Below are 24,517 nucleotides of genomic sequence, written 5' to 3' on the forward strand. Positions count from 1 at the left end.
CTGGGAGCTTTGTTATAGGTTTCAAGTGAAATCACTATTGGATCTAAAATCTAATCAGTTGTCCAAAAGTAGGCTGTGTTAATTATCGCCTGTCTCTTCTTATCGTTTTCTTATAATTTGTAAGTCTTAACCTTTGGTATTACAGAAACTGATTTGAGTGAACAACATATATCCCTGTCAACCTACCTGTGCTTAATCCCTGAGTTTGTCTTTGTATTGGCCTTTTTAGATCACACATCTTCCAATTGATAACTTCAAGCCCTGGAGTGCGAAATCCAACAATCTACAATATTCAGGTGTGATTGGGATTCGACATTGTACCATAGCAACTTTCCTGTCTTGGACCCCTTTTTGAATCAGCAAACATCACACCTTTTGCACTCATTCTTGTATGATGGTCTACCAGGACAAATTCACATGAAACATCTATTTCTGTGTCCATTTTATCTTCTTACAATTGACCCTGAGTAATCAGGTCAAGGTGTATTTCTTTGCAATGAATTTATTTTTACAAGTTCAGCTCCATCCACTTTAAATGTGGGTATAGCTGTATCAACCCACCAGGAAAAATCATAGGTTCAGATATCATGATACAAGTTGAAAAATCAGCTCAGTTGTGATGGTGATGACAAATGTAAGGGCCTTGAAAGTGACAAAATCTGTTGAGGGACCTGAATGCTGATGAACCTGTGACAAATCTAGAGGTTAGACTCCTATCACCTCAGTCACTATACCTCATCACTATCCAATTAGATTTGATTTGGTAAAAGAATAATTTTGAAAAAAGAATGGAAGCATATGATTCAGTCTAAATTCTATTCCTTCCATAGAATAACAGATCATATTTCACCTGATGGACCTGTCACAAATCTAGAGGTTAGACTCTTATCACCTCAGTCACTACACCTGATCACTAACCTACACAATCAGATATGGAACAAACAAGATAAGAAAGAAAGAAAACAGTATTGTATAATCAAAAATGATCTGACCTATTAGATTTGATCATGTAAAAGAACAACTTGGAGAAAAGAATTGATGTGTATGATTCAGCCTCAATCTGGTGTTGAGACAAGCTCAGATGAAACAACATAGATGAATTAATATAAAAAGTTGGTAAAATGTTAAAGTGAGACATAAAAGAAGAATGAGGAGAAGACTAATAATAGAAATGAAATGATATGTGATGATAGTGAAGGGATTGTGGCTTACTCTTTCCATTCTTCAGAATAAAGGATGAGGAAAAGAGTATACATGTGTTGTGAGGGAGGCACAATTCAAATAAGGGTGAATCTTAGGGTTGGGATTAAAGTTAAAGTTCTAATGTAAATTCCATATTCAAACTTGAGTGGTTTATCAGGGTGTTCAAGTAATTATGTTCAGACTACCTTTCACAACATCTGGAAGACTGGTACTACAGACAACAGTCTGTCAACATAGCCTTTGTTCAATCTTAAACAAATTGAGAGAACCCATTACATATTGTCACTTGAAATTGAGAAATATTGACTAACATTTGTTTACAAAGGCATAAACCTGAAATCAACCCCCATGTACTCCCCAAAACAAATACACCTGGAGTATGTATTCAGCCAACCCTGGGCCAGCAATGCATGTGTTGTGTGCTGTTCTGTGCAGCGCCTGTGTTGCTTTTTTTCTGACTGAACTGCAACATAGAATCGATTTCTAGGTTGCGGCATGATCTGCTGCGCAAAAAGATCTGTCAAACCAGTGGTTTTTTGGGCTGCAACAACATTTGTTGCGTTGCTGCCCAAAAAAATACAATTCAGTGTTTCTTGGTGCTGTTGCGCCTGTTGTGTTGCACAATGTTCAAGGCACCACACAACCTGACATCACCTTTTATTGTTGTGGTACTTACCACAAGACAGTGTCTGATGCTGGTTTTTGTTGTGTGTTGCGGAGCAACGCACCAAAAATCATGCATGTTGCGGCACGGTGTGTTGCTGGCACAGCATTGATTCAGCTAAGCAAAATACTGACCCTGTACAAGTTTTAAGATGTGGAAACTTTGGAGCTCTGAGTCTTACATGTATAAATCTGACTCCCCCAAATGCTTAATTTCACACCACAAAGTAACAGCATCAGAGAATATGTCATTTGATATTTCCCAAGCTCTTTGTCTTCAATATCAGTAAATTCAAATCAGCATCTGAAGGAGCACCAAATACCATGATTATATCATTCCACTTGACAAACCCAAATTTCTATACATTGATCAAGGCATCAATTTCACTCTTACAATTACTGCACCTTCAATCCTTCATCAAACCATTGATGTGATGACCAGCCATTTTTTCACATCATTTGCTCTCTTGTATCAAAATCACAAGTTCTATATCATCCTGAGATCTAGCAAGCCTAGGTCAACATCATGACTCCACTCTTCAGAAGTTGTAAGTGTTACTATAGGCAGGGAGCCTACTCATCAATCTACTGCTGACAATAAAGTTCTTGGTGGTTGTATGTTTCAGAAACAGTTGTTCAAGCACCCTGAGCACATCCCACACTTTGTATATCTTTTCATCCTAATGCACGGACAGAGGACTCTACTGTATTAATCCCAATAGCCTAAGAAACCACACATACATTTTATGCATAAGCATTACTGTTGGTGTGTTGTCATAGACCTCCATTCTCAAATTGTGACTCTCATATAATTCCATAGATATCTTTCCCTTGCTTAGTTTCTACTAAGTGAAGGAAAGAACATATGTGGGTGGTAGGTTTTGGGGAAGTTCTTATGTCCCCAAAACCTGGATGTCTAGATAGTGTACGTATGATACTACATGGAGGGTTCACCTCTTATAAAGGTGGTGTAGGAAATCTCTCCCGTTAGTATATTATTATACTTCCTGTGGAGAGTTCATCGGAAGGCCTTCTTTGTGAAAGAAGGACTTGTAGAGAATTGCTCTCCATATCTATGGTGTACGCTGTCTAGATTATAAGAGAGTCTTTTTCAGTCGTGTTAATCATGTAGGGAGGGAGGGTTGGGCAGAAATTATATCAGGTTATTCAATTTAAGTATGTAAAGCTCTTGATTAGAGATTTCAGAAAAAGTAAAGGAAAATGGTGAGGACAATGGTAAAATTGATAAAGAGGAATAAGGACGGGGAGACAAACCAAGAGGGGATGACATTGTTGTATATAACATATGTACAGCCCTTCTTTGGATCTTAAATGAAGAGTGATGTTTTCTGTCTTCTTTGGGATTAATCCACCTAGGATAGTAATGAACAAATCCTTCAAGAGTAATCACTCCAAAGAGGTTTGTCTTGCTCCTTAATTTACCTATCGTGGGTAATTTCCTTCAAGAGCGTGCCTGTCTTTTTCATGGACAAATCTTACAATGTGTGCCTTTTGCAAGAGGCAAACTACTTTTGCATGTGGAATAATTTACAGCTACTCCTATAATAAGACACAAGATAGAGTGTGCAATTTATGCACACCCAATCAAGCAATCAAGTAGTGTTTTCATTTTAGAACTGATTATAAAGTACTTAAAAAGCCAAGACAAATTGATACTTGATGTAGTCTGAATATATGGAAACCATTAGGGTTTAGGGGTTAGGCTTAGGGGGTTAGGCTTAGGGGTTAGGCTTAGGGGTTAGGCTTAGGGCATGGATATTTTACATCCCACTCCAAGGGTCAACATTACCTCTTTCTGAAATCCTCATCCTCCCTCCAAATCCTTGATTCCACCCAGGTGATCCCACCACATTTAGAACTCACAAGAAGCTTGGCTTCCATGCCCTGCTTTTCCCCTGCCTATTGCTTTTCTTGCTGCCAGCAGGAGAAATTTGACATCCATCCCTCAGATTGATTCATGCACAAAAGGTATATACACCTTTTCTTTGTAATATTCAATGGCTAAGATGGGAAATCTTAGATAAATCAAGAGTATTTTGTTTTACCTAAGTGGCAGTACTTATTGGTATACTGTATTTAATGAGATTCATGATTATTCCCTGGGCTAGGCAAAGAGCCTGAAATGGTTTTTGTCGTAGCTTGGAAAAGGGAAAATATGCATGATCTCTCAGTGTGACCCATTAGCTACTTGATGTGAAAAAATAATACACTCAGGCCAGCATTGTGTTACACATAGATAGAAAGTGATCTCCATCAAATTATGAAATAGATAATACTGCATTGGCATTTTAGCAACCATCCCTAAGGAAGGTTTCCTCCATGAGTGATATTTGAGTCAGTATAGCCTCCAGCATCCAAATTGATACAAGATGAGCCCTTTTTATAAGTGCGGCGCCCGCCGCCAGATCTGGCTAGTATTGATTGATATAACATCATGTTAATAGCACCACTTGATATGTCATGGCAAAAGCATCTTTGATAAGTTCCCAGTTGCATAAGCTCAATTGAGATGATATTCCACCAGAGTGATTGGGTATTGACCCAATAGAAGAAAAGGAACAAAAGATAGAGAATAAGAGAAAAGCAAGGAAGGTAATTGGGCAGAACCGATTGAGTGAATCAATTTTATCCAAGTTAAGTTAGCGACTTACTCAGAATCAGAGTGTTCAAGATCATCATCATCAGGGGTATCAGATCCTTTAGGCGTAGAGGAATCAGATTCATCCAAAGTGCCAGATTCCTCAGCAGTATCAGATTCATCAGCGTGGTGTCAACATTTATTCTTGTTCTTGCTTTTCTTGATACGTTTCAACGGTTGAGAGTGTGGATCACCCTTTGCCAGTTCTTGTAGCTTACGCTTCAATTGAGAGTTTCCTTGACCAGGTTCTAAAGTCGTTTGAGTACCTGAAGTTGATGGCTGAGGTTGTGTAGCATTTGAAATTTGAGTTGAAGACTAAGTTCGTTTTGAGGTTTTTCGAGTTCGTTGTTTTGGGACAGATTCCTTGTTCATTCCCAATTCTGAAGTACGTTCAACATGTTCAACTACAAAGACCCCGTTTTTGATGTCCTCCAGCCATGATTTGATTGTAGGACCCTTTGCTCAACAATGGCCAGCTTCAAGCTCCTCCTTTTGTACAGGTCGGACTGATAAGCCTCTCTCCTTCATTTCTTCTTAGGGAATTCACACTTGGGAAATTTATGACCTCGAAAAATTGCATCTAACACAGGAAAAAAACAATACATTATTAAAAATGGATAGAAAATGGTCAAAACGTAAGAGAAATGATATTTGTTAAAAACTCACCAACTAGACCATTGAGCTGTTTTCCTAGCCGACTCTTACGCTCATCACTTGGCTGTTGAGGCTTGCTGGGACCCTCGACTATTTTTGCAGCGGATTGACCGTGGATGTAAGAGGATAGTGTTTGCGGGACCTTGACATTGTCGTGCGCCCACTTGGCGAAATTTGAGTTACTCAAAAAAACCTGTGTCCATCCTTCGGTACTTCCACAACTGACTGCAGCTAGATAGTAAGTAACTTGATATTGCTGATATATAACAGCAAACTGAGGAACAAGGACCCATATGAACGATTCAGTGTATAAATATTTGAAATGAATTGTACAATGGACTTACAGCATGAGGAGCTTTTCGAAGCTCCACAAATGACTTTTTCTGGATCGTGGCTACAGATGTTGAAGGAGACGGTTTGCCGTGACATACATGGAGCTTGTCAATTTCAACAAGTCGATTGAATAACGGTTGATATTTAAGCTTCTCTTCGTCAGTCAGTTTGTGTACCTGCGGAGCGTTAGTCGTTTGATCAAGAAGCTGAAGGGGGGTTTCATCTCCATCATCAGTATCAGGTAAGTCATTGTCTCCACCAGGCACATTTGAGAGGTCGGGTAAGTTTGCCAAAGCAAAGAAGTAAGGGTCTTGAAAGACATCCTTCTCATCTTTGCTAAGCTTTTTCCACATCTTGGAAACTTCTTGATTATGATGGGTCCAGCCTGCCTTGTCGCCTGGCGCAGGCACTGAATAATTCAAATGATAAGAAAAAAGCAAATGAATCAGAAATTCTCGAAGAAAAAAGTATATAGTGTAAAAACATGTAACAATAAAATTGAAGAGAAACAATAGAAGCAAAAGAAATATGTAGATGGAAAGAGTGAGTGAAAACAAAAGCAAGAGGCTCACATTTCTCTTCTAGCGGAAGAAGGCAAAAGGCCAAAAAACGTATCCATGGATTGGCGTGACCCTTTTTGGCCCCTTCCCCCCTGATGATACACGTAAAAAAAGTTGATTACATATGTGAGTCGATAATTCAGGAAAAAAGCAATATGAATGAGGTAAAATCACTTACACTAAATGCCAGACTACAGCTTCTGGAACTCCACCCGTCAACGCTGCCATGAGCATCCTTTTCTCATACTCCAAACAAATCCCCTTGACTAAGGTTTTGATTTCAGATGGTGCTTTACTGTTCTTCAAATCTTGCTTTGTGATGGCCTGGCGAAGGGAAGTTAACGTCCAACTGTCTAGATGATTTTCAAATGTATCCATCTCCAGACCCGGAAAGCGAGACTGAAAGATGGTTGGTTCAATTGGGTTGTCTTCATTGGTGGTTTCTTCCAAAGGAGTTGATGTTGAGTTCTCGCCCTGTGTGTTACTCTTCTTCTTCTTGTTTTTTTTTTTCTTGTTTATTTGAGATTGATTCTGAGTAGAGACAGGAGCATCCTGACTTGTAGGTTTTGATTGGGTGGACACCATGATGGAGATAGGTCAGGGAGCAGGTTGATATCAAAGAGTATGAGTTCAGCTCCGAGAATCGGAGTTGAGCTTGAACCTGCATAATACCATACCTCATATGGTCCATGAGCGCGTATTTGTATACATGTAAGCCTTGCTAAGCGCATAGCCACATACCTTTACCTTTAAAGTGAGGTGCAGCAGCAAGCATCAACTCAGGTATGTTATGTCACTCCATGTGGATTCAAACTTCCTGATTCATCAATAAACATTGTCACAAAGATGTTTCAGGATTGTCCCCTCGTGATAAGTTGTTCAACTGAATGTATTTTATGACATTTAATGCATTTTTCACAAATCCAAAATTGTGCAAATTGGACAAATGGTGTACATGTCACTCAATGATGACCCTACCTTTCTGGTCCTTCAGTAAAATAAAGAGTGTTCACAAAGAAACATCATGATTGATTTGTTGTGATAAATTGTTCAAATTAGTGAGTATTCAATGTCACTCAATGCCTTGAAAATGTGCAAGTTGTACAAAAGGTGCACACATCACTGAATATTTATGGAATCCAACCTGTATAATCCATTGATAAAGATTTTTCATAAAGTCATTCCAAAAAGGATTCCACTAATTAGAGCCCTCGGAACAGTATCCGACGCCCTCTCTCGGGCCGGACCCGAGGCTTCAAACACTAGAGGAGCCCCTTTTTTCAAAAGGGGCTCCTGAAAGCGGGCTCCAAAATAAAAATAATCATGTTCCTATTTCTATTTTGATTTGTTGCAGTTGTAAGGTTGGCAATCCAAAAATACAAAACAGAAGCAATGATAGTCCCCCATCCGGGAACATTGAGCTTGAGCTCAATAAATGAGTCCAAACAAATGGCCGCACATTTTAATTGGCATAAACATATTTTGAATTTACGAGGCATACGGGTTTCATACAAAAGCATAAATCGGGGGCATAGGCCACAGCCACAATAAACAAGAAGCAGAACAGGGAACAAAAAAAAGGGCATAAGGGCATAATAAGGGGCAGTCATCCAAAACAACACAAAATCAAAAGGAAAGCACAACAAGAAAGGATCCTCATGAACAACAATCAAAAAAAGAGCGAAAGGAAAAAAACAACATCAAAGCAACCTACAGACTACCAAACAAAAGAAACAGTCATTCATTCTCAGCCCACATATCCAATTGGACTTTATACTTGTTTATCCAAGCAGGTATATTAGTCGCAGTGATGGTGGGCGAGGAGGAATCGCCGTAAATTTCCGGAAAAGGAAGTGAACCAGACCCAGAACTCAAATTTGCAAAATGCATACCATCAACAAAGGCCAAGAGAATAGGGTTATTCCTGTTGGGTGGCGTGCAATAAGGGAAAAACGTGTAACAATTTGACTTCTTAGGATTGAAAAGAATGACCGGGCACTTGTAAACGCTGGCAATGACGTAGCCTGAATAAGGCATGCGCATCCAGTAATCTTCACCACATCTGGCCTCCTGAGGTTTAAATCGATGAAGGAGATTTTCCACAATTTCCGTTGCCGCCGGTGCTGTACGTCGAGTCGTCACACGACGAGACTGCATTCCAGGGGCCGTCGATATGAGCTGTTCATGAATTTCTCGATGGGCAAGCAGCTCTTCGCGTAAATGGCGACGAACTAGTATGTATGAGTCTTCTTTATTACATCGCAGTGCGTTAGCTATGGCGTAAAAGCCACAGTTGCCATATGGTGGAGGGTCATAAATAGCCTTGATGTGAGGTATGACTATATGTGGTAGTTGCTTTAAGATTCGTTGTTCGGCCGGTTTGACAAGTGTGCTCTTTTCCAAACCGCGAGGTGTTATTTCAGAGTTTTCAGCTGCGACCAAGAGCAACTTAGGCTGTTCCTTTTGCTTAGGACAGTTTCGTTTTTGAATTCCAATCATCTCTTGAGGCAGTGGAAACAGGGCGACACCAAATTTTTGGCTTGATTCTAACGTTGCCTTCACTTGCTGGTCCGTTCGGGGTAACTTCATATCTTCAGCTATCAAACAGGTAGCAAGTTCGGGCACGAGCACTTGATGAAGGAATGAATCCGGTGTGAGAGGTGTGATTTTCGATGAAAGAAGGTGATGGGGAGAAGTTTTATCGCTGATGAAGATCGCCTCCAGTGTTCTCACAAACACTTCAAATCCTTGATATCCATAACTGGATGGGGCAGGACAAAATACAATCAGATAATAGGCAAAGGGTGGAGCAAAGTAGAGGAATACTTACTATCCCAGTTGCTCCACCTCAAATTGTCCCAGCACATCAGTATCAATTCGACCTCGGTTCTTCAATTTTTTTTCGGCGTAGTCACGGTAATGCGAGATTTCAGATTTGTTGATAATGTTACTCAAGAGCTCCGTATACTTCTCGATCCGGCTGAGTGGATTAAAGCACATCAATGACATGATGAGAAAGAAGGAGTATAGAAGGAGTATGTAGCATCATCCTTGACTGTACTTACCTTGGCAATCTGGCAAAATCGATCTTGGTAGGCCACCCTTGTGTCACTCCATAGGGAATAGTTTCACATTCAGCTTGATGCAATTGACAAAATTCGGCAGTTTGGGTCCACTTTTCAAAATCAAATAAAAAGACACGTGAGAAGGAACTCGATGTAAAGACAAGTTATCTCAAAAACTCACTGACAAAGTGTGGAAGTTTGGCATTGCCAGGAGAACAGCTTTCAGATCAGTCAACCTTTTTGATGGCGCAGCAGGGAGGGGATCTTCACAGAAAGGACATAGATCCTCATCGGCTTCCTCATGTTCATCTTCGTCGGCGTCTGAATCATCACACACATCAAAAGATTCCCCCGAGTCAGAATCTACCAAGTCGTCCACTTCCTCAGCTTCTATCATTTCAAAGTAATCATCCAGAAGAGCTTCTTCTTTGGTAAGTTCAAAGGGTTTTGATACTTTGCTATCTTTTGAGACTTTAGAGCTATTCGAAGTCGAAGCAACAACCCTGTTTGAAAGGTCTGATCTTTCGGTTTGACGAAGTGGACAGGTAGTGATTTTGTGACCAGGTGTCAAGCACAAGCTGCACTTGCTAACACGAGGCCGTTTCGCGTCTTCGGCTAGCTCCATATCGGATTTCCATCGCCCTTCAGAAGTAGCTCGACGCTTACCCTTTGCAGTACTACCTCGAGGTCGACCACGAGTGTCACTTTTGATCTCAGCGTTCAGAATTGGAATTAGAGAATATTGACCAGATTCTAGCTGCCCGATCTCACCAAAGAGCTTTCGCAAGGTATGTTCAGGCATCTCGAGTAATTGGTTGAATTTGACACGTGCTGCAGCTAGGAGTCCATCGTGCGTATCGGGGGCCAGCTGCATAACAAGTTTCCACTGTGGATGTATTGAGTCTGGAGATAGATAATCTATGTTGTCTCGAGCTGAGGCAATTTCGTGTGAACACGGGATTCCCCAGGCGCCTCGAAAAGTCTGAGTACAGGGTTTTTGCAGCGAATCAGGTAATAAATCAAACTGGTCTTTGAGCTTCTTGAGGGCAAAGTGAGATATAACGCCATTGAGATCTTTGAAGAAGTTAGGAAGTCCTTGAAGAGTCTTCGTTTGTTCAATGCCGACCAAAACCGTGATTTTGCTGGTTTGATGATCTTCAAACCTTTTGAAAGCGTTGAAACATGTGATGAAGTCATTGTTTCGACCATCAAGGAAGCGTTTGGCTCTATAATGACTGCCTTCTGTACGCGACGTGGAAGAATTGCCAAAGTGAGGGCTTTTCGAAGTGAATAGTGTAACAAATTTGTCGGTTCTACTTAGCCAAGTGCTTTCGAGATAACCGAGTATATCATGCGCTCTCGCAACTTTGGTAACGGCTGCGAGGTTAGTATCGTATTCAGAGGTGGAAGTCGATGAGATGAAAGAGTTCCAAATCTTCATGAAAGCAGTCCAATCGGGTTCTGAGAATTTGGTCTTGCAGTTCTTCGCTATGTTGTGGTTGATGTGCCACACACAGAGTATGTGGGCTGACTCGGGAAAAATCGTGGTGATTGCGTTGATAAGTGCGGTTTCAGCGTCAGTGACAAATGTTTCGGCCGCCTTGATAGAGTTTTGATCATTTTCATCTTGATATATGATTTCTTTAAGTTTCGACAATGCCCATTCACAAGGACCGCCAGATCCCCCCTCAACGTCGAGGGGGGTTGACAGCGTCGCAATTGTGTCCATAATGCATCTAATCTCATCTGCCTTTGTGTGTCCTAGCCTTAGGTAGCGCTTAGTCACAAATCTTGTGATCAGAGAGCTTGACCATCCTCGAGCTCTCAGCTTGGGCTGAACTCCTCATGCAACAAAAATTCCGCTTAGCAAACTGGATGAGCCTATCTGGAAAACTCAAGTTTGGAATTTCACGCGGGGAAACGTCAACATACCTCCATGAACCCATATGTCACATGCAAGACATTCTGTGTCCCCAATGCTTCAATCTTCAAGACCTTTCTGACCTTCTTATAACTTGTCCTCAACTAGCCCCTTTTTTGCCTGCAGCCCTTTTGTCCATCTTCCCTCTTTCTCCATCCAGCAGCTTGCCTCCAACTGGATCCCAATTATCCGAACCGACTTCATACCCGAGTCAAGGGTCTACCATCAAGACATCAATGGTTACATTAGCCACCAAAGACGAGCTGTGGGCGACCGAAGGCCTTGCTGATGCGACATAATACGATTCAACTCTCGAGGGCCAATCAATGCCACTGAACTCAAGGATTGTCTCAACTCCAAACTTCTCAGACCTGGTCCGGCAGTACTCGAACTATGGAATTAGAGTCAGTCGTTTTACTCATTGGAAAGGGGACCCGATTATAAGCTTACTACAACACCAATCCATTAGCGAACTACTGCATAGTCAGCCATGTCAAATGTCTACGAGTCTCGAATTTCTCACCGCTGGACTTGAGGGGAAAGTGGTTGGCTATCGTGTGGTTAGTGGCTAGATTCGAAGCACGTGTATGTGTCAATCTATTTGATCATAAGAGATGAAGACACCGTATGCGGATGAACTATGTGCTCAACCTGATGCTGCTCCTGGTCAGTCTTTCATCTTAACAAAATACAATATTTTGACTTTATCAAGACTGATGATTTGATAAACTTGATCGAATTCAGGGATTGCTGCCATCAAAGCTGGTTGTTTTACTAAACAGATTAAACAAGGATTAAAACCAACTGTTGAGTGTCTCAAAAATCAATTTGCTTTCTCTCTTGAACTTCCTTGACACGTCAATTTGATCACTCTACTAACTGCCTTTTTGTTATTGATTGACATGATTGGGTCCAATTAGTTGGAAATTTACTGTAAAGACAAACTACCTTTCCTCACCCAAAAATTAGAATCGGTAAGTCTTGATTTCTGTAAAAACCAGATGAATTCTTTTGATCTATAATCTAATGATGTGAATGCTTTCCGTTTTTAGCCTTTTGATGGCATGCCACAATAGTTACTCGTGGCTTAGAAATCATTCTAGATCTTATCTTTCTTTAGATGACTTTGATTTACTTTTGATATGTTTTTTTTCACTTTGAATACAAATGATCACTTCCCTCGTTTCATTCAGTGTTGAAGTCTTAAACCTGTTGTGTTTCAAATTGCTAAGAATGGGATGGAGTCGGATCATGATCGATAATTATTTTGATCTGTACTACTGATCAAATATAAATAGTTTGCATTGGATCTAAAATGAAAACTTTTGTAAATTGATGCAATCTTGCTTTTAGATGATGAAAGTCCCTTATGCAGATTATCCTAAAATAAGTTGATACAATACGTAAAAAAGCTGAGAGAAGATAAACAAAAACAACCAATAGTTGAATGATTGGACTGATCCTCAGGCTTATCTTTCTTTCTCCTTCTGGTCACCAACGCTTGCTTGTCTCAAGACAATCAAGGCATACCCTTCTGTTTGTTTGATCTTTCATCTGTTCATTTCAATACTTACTATTTACATTTCAAAGAAAAAGAGAAAAAGTCTATAGAAAAAACAAATTTTTAAAAGAGAAAGTGAAAAGGGTTTGCATTAATTCAGTAAATAACAACAAACAATAACAAAGAAATTTGTTATCACATCAAAACAAGAAGAGAAAGAGAGAAAACAACCAAACAAGCTAAAGAGAAAACTAGGTAAAAGAAAATTGCTCTATTTAAGAATCATAACTTTTTTCAATCTGGACTATTTTTCTTTCCAAAAACTCTTGACAAAATTATCATCATCGTTCATTGAATTTTACCTTGCTGATCAGTCGAATCATAACAACTAGCACCATTTTTACTGGTTGCTTGATGCTCCGGAAGCCAAGAAATGTAAGTGAGATGAAAACATCATGATACTAGCAGAAACTACTTGACTTACAGTATTGTCAACCATCAGCTTATCAGTCAATAAATCTGCCATCACCATCTTCTTGGTAAGCTCTTGAGGATGACTGCCTGAGCGGACTAGCTTTTGTTTTTATTGGTATTAAGCAAAGGAGAAGCACGATATCTCTGTGATTCAGTACGACTAGATAATGGATGTGTATTGATTGTATGAGGTGAGACTGAAGTTTTGATCTTCAACTTGACAATGTGGTTGTTGATTATGTTGTGTTTGGATGACTTGGAAGTTGATGCGGTGCTGGATGAAATTGTGATGTAGTGAATTGTGGTGGTTGTGGTTGAAGTCGATTAGAATGAGGTAAGATACGCTTGAAGTTTTGATGAAGCTGCTTTCTGTTCATGTCGGTCAAGATGTCTTGTTCACGAATTGGCTATGTACAGATGGATCACGAACAGGTCCATAGGTGTATGTACACAATTGATTGCGGGGATTGGTTTCCCGGCTAGCCAATGGTCCGACAGGAGAACCGTGATGAGGAACCGAGCCAAAGGAGAGATATCATTGAAGGTTTGACACAAGTGTTATGTGTGTGTCAGATTGTGAAATGTTTCAGTCTCAGCAACTGGGACTCAGGCTTGGGCCTCTCAAGAATAGCCCTATAGGATTGGCTGAACGTGCAGGGCTGTTCATTAAGGCTTATTGTGAAGGCAGTGAAACAATCCATATCTGAGCTGCTCAGATAGAAATCGATTGCAATGCAGGCTGGAGACAACTGCAAGACTCTGACCCCCCTCGACGTCGAGGGGGGATCTGGCGGTCCTTGTGATTCATATTGATCTTGCTTTTCGTTGGTAAGAAAGCACATAGCAACAGTAAAAGAGCAATGAGTATTGGTGGTTCCTACAATATGTAGGAGGGGAAGATTGGAACGGTTGGTTTTGTAAGTGCAATCCATACTTAACACTGTTGGAAACCGTTGAGCTAAACGTATTCCTGACGGGCTCGCGAAGAACAGATTTTGGAGGGTTCCGTCACTGGCAGTCAAGGTACGATGAGCCCAATTACTAGCGATGATGAGGTCGAATAAGCCTTGAATTGGTGTTCGCCCATTGAGCCAGTTGTCTCTAAGTCGAGTTCGAACATTGTGTATATCCCTTAACAATGGCTGAGAACCCGGTTCCACATTGAGTAGCGACTTGATCTGTGCCACACGACAGCCGGCAGAAGATAAGAGATCAATTTGGAGATGGTTGGCAGGATTGAAACGTCGGTAAATGGCCATGTTGTGAGGATTGTCGAATGCTAGGTGGTTATGAGTAAGTTTATCAGGCTTCTTCGTGTCTTGACATACGACCCATCGGTCCACACTGCTTCGGTAATTGAGAGAGACCTCAAAGAGACACCCAGTCTTTTTGGAAGAAGACGAGCGGATTTGAGCCACTGAGGGTACTTTGTTACCCAGAGAACATCGTAGATACAGTCGAACGGTGTGTTCCTTAAGCTTCTTGTGACTCTTGATTGCAACCGCGTAACCTTGATGTCGAGCAACCGCGTTAAGATACATTACGCCGTTCTGCATCTCTACAAACTGTTTACCACGTTTTGGTCCTTCCAATAAGCAAACAGGAATCACACCTAATGAACAAATCAAAGACATTACAACCACATCACATTACATCAATATGCAAAGCTGGTTTGAACTTCTTGAAACAAATCAAGCTGATGAAAGTTACATACCTATTGGAGGCCAATCTTCGTCTCTTTCAGTAAATTCTTCATCGCCACCTTCCACATCTCCACCGTCGTCTTGTAAAGTTTCGTCCGATTCATTTGAAACTGATTCTTCAGTAGTTTGATTTGATGGAGTTTGAAGTTCGATAACAGCATTTGGAGTTGCGGGAGAATCATCAGGGCTAGAAGACGGCGTGTGAGTGACAGTTAACTTCATGTTTGGTGGATCGTTATCAACAGTTCGCGGGTTTGGTGGAGAACATGAAGACGCAGGAAATTGATGTGAATTAGGATAAGGATGAGATTGAGAATATGACGGGTTCCAATGGTGATTTTCGAGAGGTAGAGGTATTTGACCGTGATTATGATGGTAAAGGTGATTGTTTCTGATGTGATTCCCAGCGTGCGAATACATGCTGGGATAGTGGAAGGCCGGTGCGCACATTGGGCCAGGAAGGCCAGGTCCGGTTTGTGTAAACGACGCCGGTGTTGATTGAGGATACGAAGTAGGTGGATGAGGAGGGTACGTGTACAAAGCAAGTGGTTGAGAGGAGTACGCTGAATGAGGATGAGGGTAAGAAACAGGTATTTGATGAGAGAACGCAGCTGTAGTTTGAGAGTAAGGTGAATGAGAATGAGGTGGAACGACGGACAAATCAGGTGGTTGAGAGTAAGATGGATGAGATGGTGGAGCAAAAGACAAGACAGGTGGATGACAGTACAAGGTAAGTAGTTGTGGTTGATGGTACGATGAATGTGGTGGAGCAAAAGGGTGCTGACCAACTGAGGGATCTAGGCCAGCGTGATCATATGGTAACCCAGGTGGGGGATACCAACCTTCGCGTTGAGTGGTAATGAATCCGCTTGGAGCTGGTTGATTCAATTGGTTGGGTTGCATGGGAGCAGTGTTTGGTTGGGTTTGTACAGCTTCGGTAATTACCGGATGTGGGGGAGCGGGGGTATCGTGGGTCATACTGTACTTTGGTATATTCAAGCTTTAAAGTTGAGATTTGGGAGATCTGCCTTTGACTGAATTGCGGATGGGTAAGGATGCGATTAAAGGAAGGAAGGGTGGGGTTTGGAGGTTGGTTTGGTGGTTTGGTTGGATGCAGTGGCAAGACGATAACTAGAAAGGAAGAGTGAAAAAATCGGACAAGGAGAAAGGTTGAGAGAGAGGTGAGATCCTCTGTTATGCAGTATGTGGATCCTTGCTTGAGGGCCAAAGTCCGTGAGTGAAGGGCCGGTCCGGGCACCAAATAAAAGAGGTGCCCTCTCGTCTAATCTGATCCTTGTTTGTTGCCCCATCAAGGATTAGAGGGCATCATATATGGCCTCTCAGGAAGGTTAGGAGGCTCATTTACAATATGATGCCCTGTTTGGGAGCCCTCGAGGAGCCCTCGAGGTCCAAGGGTGTGAATTTTGGCTTGAGTTTTGTCGGGTGTCAACGGGCCACGCGGGTTTGTGAATAAACCCAAGGGGCTCCGGATATCACCTGGGGGGGCTCTAATTAGTGGAATCCTTCTTTTATCAGCATAGAATTGTATTTCAGGATAAAAATATCAAAAAACAGAAAATTGAGATTCCTCAATTTCTCAATCTCAAATATCTTACATAGGTGTATCAAAAGCATTGTTTATTGGTATAGAAAAGTACCCTACCAATAGCTTTCTATGCCCACACTACTTTTCTATACCCCTGGGTAAAGATGTCAATTGTTGTAGTGTAAGATGTGAGATATTGAATATAAAGGAACAAAAAGAATACAGAATGAGTCTGAAAATCATTCAAAAGATAGAAATTTCTCATCTGTATTCTTTGTATTTAGACACTAAATTATGTGCTCAGGTTAGAAAATGAAAAATTTACATAGATTAGACAATCACAAACTTGTGATGCTTACTGTTTCTCAGGTGGTCTTTGATACACTCAACAAAGTCCCACTTAGTTATATGATGGATTTCTTGATCATTCTTGGACATTGAGTAATAAATCTTTGTGTAGTAGTCCTAGAATATTACCTGATTGATCAAAAGCATCAGCTATTCAACTGATCCTGGGGTAAATGGACCAGTTCATCAACTAATCCCTAGGTAAAAGAATTAGTTTCAGCTTCATGGTATGGGTAATAAGTCAAAACCTAAATAATGATGAGTTGGTTATAATAGTTTGTCTATTGTATAAATTTGTTACATCAAGATCATGACAGCCACACAGTTTAACTGGGCTGTCTACAGTAATGATATCTTTGATCAAAACTTGTGATTCTTACATCTCAACCTACCATATGAAAATGCCTGTGGGCAAACATGTTGATACTTCAGACCACCACTGCAAGTCATTGAGGAAGCTGTATATCTGTTGAAAGACCTCAAGGATCAATTCATACAGATCAAAGACCTACTACTTACACTGATGTTAGGATATGATTGTGAAGACATGCTCAGCACTGCACATTGTTATTGGGGCACAGACCAAAGTAGTTCTGTTGGCAACCTGGGTAGATCCCAATCAGAAAACCACTTGAACACCTAACCACTATTGAAAAATATCCCCCTGATTATCCCCAAGTGCGTCCAATGGATTCAGAACCAAGATAATTTGCTCTACCGCACAACTTTTTCCAAATCCAGTTCCAGCCATGAACCAAGCTAAAATACTGTGGAGTATAGTTGCTTGATACAATGCTGTTTGCCATAGTGCTCTTGACACCTCTGAATGATTATATCTTGCAGTTTCTTGCTTGTGGCAATTTCAATTGTATGTGGAAGGGTTACACAATGAGATATTTGTGACTTGGGAGAGCACATCTGACCTGAAAGATTGGGCATTGATCTGCTTTGCATTAACAGCATTATTAAAACATGTAATTGAGGCAAAGAGGTGTGTTGCTACAAGGTCAATGTGATAGCACTTCAAAGAGTTGGCTGAAAGGGTTTCACAGATTGTGCTTACAGTTATCTGACTACTGATAGAAGGAACACATAAGCATTTATTCCAATATTTTGTCCCTGCAGTCAACCTACAGTCACATTGGAGATACACGGGGAAATTTGAGCAAAATCTCAAAGATCAGAAGCCAGTAGAGCAAGGATTACTCAGATTCCTCGGATTCCTCAATATTTTTTCAATCAATCAATGCATCTCAGAGAGGCAAACAGTTTGTTTCTCTGCCTCATGAAAATCTGCAAATGGGGGAAAAAGTTTTGTAAGGAAGGCAAATTTATACTGCAAAAACTGATTCCTCCCACAGGCCAAAACATGGTCCATGGTCACAAGTCCCTTCCTGCGCTCAAAGCATGTGAGACGTGGTGTGGGACTTTGTTGAGTTTATGTCTCCCCCCATATCCTTGCTATGAAGGCATGCTGGATTTCAAAACATTCAGACACAGATAACTGCGGAGCACTCCTTATAAAATATCTCAGTGCATCTTTCTTTTCTTGATTTTGTGATTTTTTTACCAATATTTGAAGTTGCTGGGGGAGGTTTAACCAAGTCAAACTTTTAATTCTTCTCAGGCCTGATAAGCGTTACATAAAACCCTCTTGCTGTCGAGCCTAACACAGCTGGCAAAAGCTCCTCCTTCAAAAATGAAATGTCCAAGCTACTGGAGCAGATGTCACGCATGCACAAGAATAAAGATGTAGATGGTTTGAATTATGTATCCCAAAATGAAAACCGGGCACTCTTGACCAGCTTTGAGACATTTCCTCGTTATTGCTTAATTGATTTCACGACATGACAAGTCAGATAAAGACAGAATTGTTCCATGAGTAGAATCGCCGAGAAAGGAAGGCAAACAAACGGTTGAGCATTCACTGCACATCTCTCATGAATTGTTCCCCTGAACTTTTCTTGGCGCGCAGTTACCATAGGTTGGCTATGTGCTTGTCGTTGAGTAAAATACATACGACTCCGAAATCTACTCTTCATTGTTCACCACTCCATAAAGGTTGATATTATGGATGTATCAACAAAATCAGATTGGAATCAAACTCTTGTAACACCTCATTTAGCGCCCTTCGGGTCACTCCACTACGACTGATGATTTCTTCTAAAGGATATCGTCCATTAAAGTACCTCAGAACTCTAGTACCACATGCCAAACAAAAAGTGAAGGTTTAGTCTGCCCGTCAGTTCATAGTCTATTTGGTACTCACGAGCGTAAGGCCAAGCCGGACATTCATGACTCACAAATTGAACGTAGTTACCACTGTCTCAGCCTTTTCAGCGCATAGTTCGTCTAACCATCTACGTTGAGTAGGTGTAGCTTTTCCAGGTTCACCCAAGATCTCATCTTCTTCATCAAGATACCCATCCTCAATTTCTTCTACTCTACTGATTTCTCCACTGTGACAAGTGCCACCAGATTGGACTGAAAGTTGTCTAATCCTTCTTCGATGACGTCTGCCAAGTTCATTTAAAGATGGCAATGAATCTGCTGATCCAGGTTCAAGTCTCTGGAAATGATGATTTGAAGGAATACTAGTGCTATAATCTGATGTAGATTGAGTGGCAGAGGCGGCTAGATTAGGAATGATTCTTTGAGATTGCTGACGCTGGAGATTAGAAATTGAACGATTATTGAGGGAATTTATTAATGGAGATGAACCTCTATGAAAACTTCCTCGTATGGGAGCTAAAGAAGGTCGGATGGATATTTGACGAGTGGCGGGTGAAGTTGATGCCTCATCGCGTGAAGTCCGAATTTGAAATTCAGGTGAAAGTGATCCTAGATCTTCATTCTCATTGGTCTCTTCGTCACTTCGCTTGTTTTGATATTGATCCAATTGCTTCACTTTCACCTTGGTACGGCCGTCTACCTTAAGTCGAACGTGCGTGCGTTCTCGACAAACAAGATCACGTTTTAACAACCACACCAAGATAGCCATGGATTCTGCCTTGTCTAATCCAGGTTGCAAGCTCGGTAAGATAGAAGAGAAAGGTTGTCTCGCTTGCTTGCTTATTAATGAAAGCACGGAGACTAAGTGAGGTAAGGTGGGGAAAGCATTTGCGAATTCTTCATTTAATGCTGAGAATGGAAGTACAGGCGGAAGATCTTGATCAACAATGTAATCGGCCTGTGAATGTAAAAGCGAAGCGAGTTGGTATGTATTCCGTAAAGTCACCACGTCGGTGATTTTGGCCTTTCGCCAATAGATCAAGTGCTCAGTCATCTCAGCTATCGTCTTAGAGTCTGTGTCCAATAGGAACTTGTATTCATATAGACTACGTGACGGTATGTAATTTGATCAACAAACTTGTGAATGTGTTTTGGGCCGAGATTAAGGGCCTCTGAAGGTTGTAGGTTTTTCTGGAACACTTACGTTAATGCCGGCTTGATAATCGCAATGAAATCTCGAAGTAAACTTTGAGGCGGAACCTGTTCAATTAAGATCTGAGGATCTTCCAAGAGTAACAGACTCTTCCAAGTCTCTAAGTGAGTATACCTATCCTCTTCTCCAACATCACCTGGAAACTCATCTACATTCAACCAATTCTCTGATCCAGTTCGATGATCAAACAATTCTCGGTGTAGCAAAAGCTCCAGATCAAGCTGATTATCAAATGTGACGCTCGTCCGACCACGCTCTTTCAGATCGTCGAAGATCTGTGCAAGCGCTCTGGCTAGGTCTGAGTGACGTTCAAGAAGCTTAAACATCTCCTCGGTACTAGTATGTTTACTTCGGGTCCTGCTGCCATGTGACTCCAAATCACGGCGATCGATTTCATATCCATTGATCTTTTGTGACTCGCGGGTAAGATAAGATGACTGGCGTTCAAGTCTCTTGAGAGCTGCTGTCACCTTCAAGACTACATCTTGATAATACACTTCGAGGTGCTGTGACAGATGTGAGGCAGGCGGTGTATCGATGATCAGAGCCAATGTGAATGACTGAAGCGGTACCAAACGAGTTGAGGTGGCTAAAAAATCGTCATCAGGAGCCGGCGTGGCGATGGATCGCGAGGAATCGAGAGGGGAGTACGCCAAAATGGAACGAGTCTGGTTCAGACCGGAGCCTAAAGAGGGTTGATATGCGACTCTTTGTAGAGGGGTCGGGGATGGACTAGAAGCGCTTCGATTGGAGGTGGAGGTTAAGTGGTGTAAGGATTGTAGGGGAGATGATTCGACATGGGAAGATCTGGAAGGTGTCATCATGCGCGTCAGCTGAGAAACCGGCCCAGGAGGGGGGCGAGAAGGTGTAGGTGACATGATTGGACGTGGTGAGAGGCTTGTATCGGGGATCGATGGGGTAGCAAGAGGCGTGGCCTCGGATGGAACAGTCTGGCTAGTCAGGGAAGGGCGCGCGCTGCCCACATCTACAATGCGGTCCCCTTCTCTAGAAGAAGAGGCGTTCCTGTGGTTGTTGAATGGCGGTAACAGCGGATTACAATCACTAGCAGAATCTGATCTCGTAGTAGTAGATGCTTGTCTGTCTGTCAATTCTTTACCTCCGGAGCGCGTTCGCGTCCTCCCCCGTTCGAAAGATGCTTCGATGTTGATAGCGGCAGACTGTTGACTGATTGCTGAAGGATGTCCAATGATGGCAAGCGAGTCTATCACTAATTCGAGTTTGCGCCCGCTACCCGCTGCACGATTGCTAGTTTGTGTGTGTTTGCCAGTGTTTCTGGTTTTCAGCATGTCAGCCCAGTCATCCCGTGCGAAGCCAAGGTATTGATCGGCATCCAAATGATCTGTTGAACGATCTTGATGGAGGCTTTCATTCGCGTTTGCCCAGTAGAATGAACCAGGACATGCAGTCGGGTCTTCATCCTGGTCTCCTGTCACTGACCCCTCGAGGTTGGCCTTGCGACGGATTAAGCTGCTATTCAGGCTACCGCCAGAGATCATTCTTTGAGTGGCATTACGACCCGAAGGCTGTGATGTAGGTTCATAATACATGTCCAACTCTTCTTCGGATGAACCTCCGTCCTTCTTGAAGCCACGAACATAATGAAGCACAGCTGGGTCTTCCTTGGGTAAGCATGGCCGGCTGTTTGATCTAGTTTCAGAGAATGCCACGGGATCTACCCCACCTACGCGAGGCTGCGAAGGCTTATAGACCGGGCGATCAAGCCTAGGTATCGGTCGTGGACGGGGTGGCCAAGCAAAAGTGAGAGTAGGTGTGTCATCGCTTTGAGTGACGAGAATAAGTGCCAACAAGCTGCTCATGATATCCACAAGCAAAAGATGTTATCGGAGACTTATGAATCGGCGATGCAAATAACTTCGTATTTTAGAAATATGTCCTCTTGAAGGTTATAAACTTAATCATCTCCCTGCTCCGAGTAAAACTTGGTGGTGCAGGAAGGAAAACAGTCAAATTATGAGAACTTGAAGAACATTGAAATCTCATAGCCAAATCTCGTCTCATCTGATTTTCAATGTGACCCAGTGGTCCTGCCCGACTGCATGTGGATAATAAGTCGGGTACTCGGGATTAACGTCCCTCGGGAGTCGGCAGCCAGCATGACTTGGTACTCGACTATGGCGGCTCGGGCGAGTATCCTCCAAAGTCCCTTCACAACACCTTTCCTCTGAATTCTGAGAGTCTGACCTCAATAATCACCACCTCACCCTCCTTCGTCAGACAAAATAGTTCAAGATGGAAGATGAAAAGGCAACCTCCTCAATTGATCTTGATTCACTCACTCCTCACGTTGATGAGGAAGATTGTGATGAGGTACGTTTTGAACATCTGGTTTATAGCTTTTCAAACCATAAACTACCTTATCATCTAACTGATGAACGCATACTGATTTTCCTTATTTACGATTGAAAAGGATCTTGATTTAACACAAATGGACGCGCGTACATGGTTAGTCAAAGTGCCCAAGTTTTTGTCCGAACGATGGCAGCAACACGCCCAAGCAAGTGGAGATGGGGTAGAATTGGCTCGTATGAGAGTACATGATCAGTTTAGTTTTTCATTCTCATCATCATACCTGCCTTTTCTGATTTATTGACTCGCTTTTGACGCCCTTTTCGTTCCCGGATGATTTGTAGGGATGCCGCTGGTAATCGAAAAATTGAGATCATTCTCCCAGATCTTCCAGACCTTCCAGCTGTACCGACGAACTATACTCTTGATGTCAGAAATCCAGCTAGTACAAACCTATACGTATTTGATGAGCTTTCAAAACCTGAGGTGGTTGGTACCAGCACCGTGAAGAATGAAATGCCTGCCTCTGGATCTGCTAATAATCAGCTCAACAAGCCTCGTCGACCGCGCCCCAAGGTTGCACGTTGGTCTATCTTACTTGACTTTACCCATTGGAGTTTTTGAACTCTCTGCTGGATTGTTGGCTTAATTGTGCATCACATTTATTTAGGTCGACCCCGAGTTACAGGGAAGATTATGCACGAGTGTCTCGTTTCACCCGTTATCAATGACTCATATCGAGCCGTGATGCGTGCTCGACAACAGAAAGCATCTCAACCTAAACGAACAATCAAGCGGGTGAATGAGGATGTAGGAACACTTAACCGAATGGCGAGTGGTATATCGACCCAAGTTCAGGCTAACAAGTTTGCTGCCTTCACTGTTAGTCCTTTCCATAAATCATAAATATTTGCTACAATCAAGAAGTCTTTTCAGGTTGGCTTAACCGTATGACTTTGCTACCCTACCTGCACATCAATTAATCTTCACGTAGAGAGCAGCAGGACCGTCAACGAAGTCAACAGAGAAATTCACTAGAATGCCTCGCACCGAACTTCTCGATGCATTATTTGCAGGCTTTCTTCGATACGAATACTGGTCGATGAAATCACTCAGGTCGGTTTGATGTATTGGCGAAGCAACAAGCTCGCATTGCTATGTTGAATCGAAAGCTGACAGATATAACAAATACTACAGGGATCAAACAAAGCAACCAGAAGCTTATCTTCGAGAGGTCCTATCAGATATCGCCACACTTCTGAAGGCTGGTCCATATGTTGGACATTGGGTGCTTAAGCCTCAATATGCACAACTCAATCGATCGAAAGCTGCTGCCCAGGCAGCTGAAGCTGAGGCAGCTGAAGAAGCTAGAAAGTCCAGTCCTGTGAAAATGGATGAAGATTTGCCTGATGGTCAAGATGATGATGTTGATCTAGATGACGACGACGGTGATGATGATGATGACATGGAGGAGGTCATTTGATCAATTGGCTTGCTACCTTTGTCTATATTATTTTACATGTATAATACTTACAGCCTTCTTCTAATCATTCATATTCAATCTATCACACGATTATTGGAATGGACCTGAATGTGCACTACCATCTTTTTGCTCAATCGGGTAATGTCTTCATGGCCTCTGGGCTCACTTTGACCACCCAAAACTCAAATATCATCATCTCATTAGCACACGCAGAAAACATAGTTTCGACATGCAGTGCATCTCTTAGTAACACTTGTTGTTGATGGACGCGGGGAGCTTAGCAAACAGACAGGGTTCAGGTCCGGTAGAGAGCAGGAATGGGTCCGAAGTAAATTAAGATGACAATAGCCCAGAGGGCTATTTTGTGAGAAGCTTTTAAAGTCTACTTGCAGGGGCAAAAGTGAAAAAACAACAAATGATGTTCCGAAAGAAAACAAGACTCCTACGAATGAACGAAAAGTGAGGCTCAAAGAAAAGTTGACATAACTCGACGAGAAAAGATGTGCTCGTCTAAACAAATAGATGCAAATTAAATAAAAAAAATCTATTGGTCCGCGCTAGGCTAGAAGCATGTTAAACCAAATAAGAAAAAGTCAAGGAAGATGACGTTCTTGGAGGCGAACATAGATAC

General features: G+C 41.9%; 4 protein-coding genes across 4 annotated transcripts; 2 read left to right on the forward strand and 2 right to left on the reverse strand.

Moving 5' to 3' along the window:
* Positions 1 to 5,049: 5,049 nt before the first annotated feature.
* On the reverse strand, positions 5,050 to 6,306 carry MELLADRAFT_86211 (uncharacterized protein; the record flags this gene model as incomplete). The annotated part of the gene is made up of 5 exons (XM_007409853.1): positions 5,050 to 5,105; positions 5,192 to 5,453; positions 5,524 to 5,921; positions 6,085 to 6,164; positions 6,251 to 6,306. 5 exons carry the CDS (start codon positions 6,304 to 6,306, stop codon positions 5,050 to 5,052), a joined length of 852 nt encoding a protein of 283 aa, XP_007409915.1.
* Positions 6,307 to 11,672: 5,366 nt separating this feature from the next.
* Positions 11,673 to 12,134, forward strand: MELLADRAFT_86212 (uncharacterized protein; the record flags this gene model as incomplete). The annotated part of the gene is made up of 4 exons (XM_007409705.1): positions 11,673 to 11,724; positions 11,803 to 11,864; positions 11,979 to 12,032; positions 12,111 to 12,134. The coding sequence occupies 4 exons, from the start codon at positions 11,673 to 11,675 to the stop codon at positions 12,132 to 12,134; spliced, it is 192 nt and encodes a 63-aa protein (XP_007409767.1).
* A 6,495-nt stretch (positions 12,135 to 18,629) lies between these two features.
* Positions 18,630 to 19,968, reverse strand: MELLADRAFT_77730 (uncharacterized protein; the record flags this gene model as incomplete). The annotated part of the gene is made up of 2 exons (XM_007409852.1): positions 18,630 to 18,828; positions 18,934 to 19,968. 2 exons carry the CDS (start codon positions 19,914 to 19,916, stop codon positions 18,699 to 18,701), a joined length of 1,113 nt encoding a protein of 370 aa, XP_007409914.1.
* Positions 19,969 to 22,330: 2,362 nt separating this feature from the next.
* Positions 22,331 to 23,983, forward strand: MELLADRAFT_77731 (uncharacterized protein; the record flags this gene model as incomplete). Its single annotated transcript, XM_007409706.1, has 6 exons — positions 22,331 to 22,424; positions 22,525 to 22,658; positions 22,748 to 22,986; positions 23,074 to 23,285; positions 23,398 to 23,519; positions 23,601 to 23,983. The coding sequence occupies 6 exons, from the start codon at positions 22,347 to 22,349 to the stop codon at positions 23,884 to 23,886; spliced, it is 1,071 nt and encodes a 356-aa protein (XP_007409768.1).
* Between the last annotated feature and the right edge of the window lie 534 nt (positions 23,984 to 24,517).

Source organism: Melampsora larici-populina, assembly GCF_000204055.1.
Source record: "Melampsora larici-populina 98AG31 unplaced genomic scaffold MELLAscaffold_17, whole genome shotgun sequence".
NCBI classification, from domain to species: domain Eukaryota; kingdom Fungi; phylum Basidiomycota; class Pucciniomycetes; order Pucciniales; family Melampsoraceae; genus Melampsora; species Melampsora laricis-populina.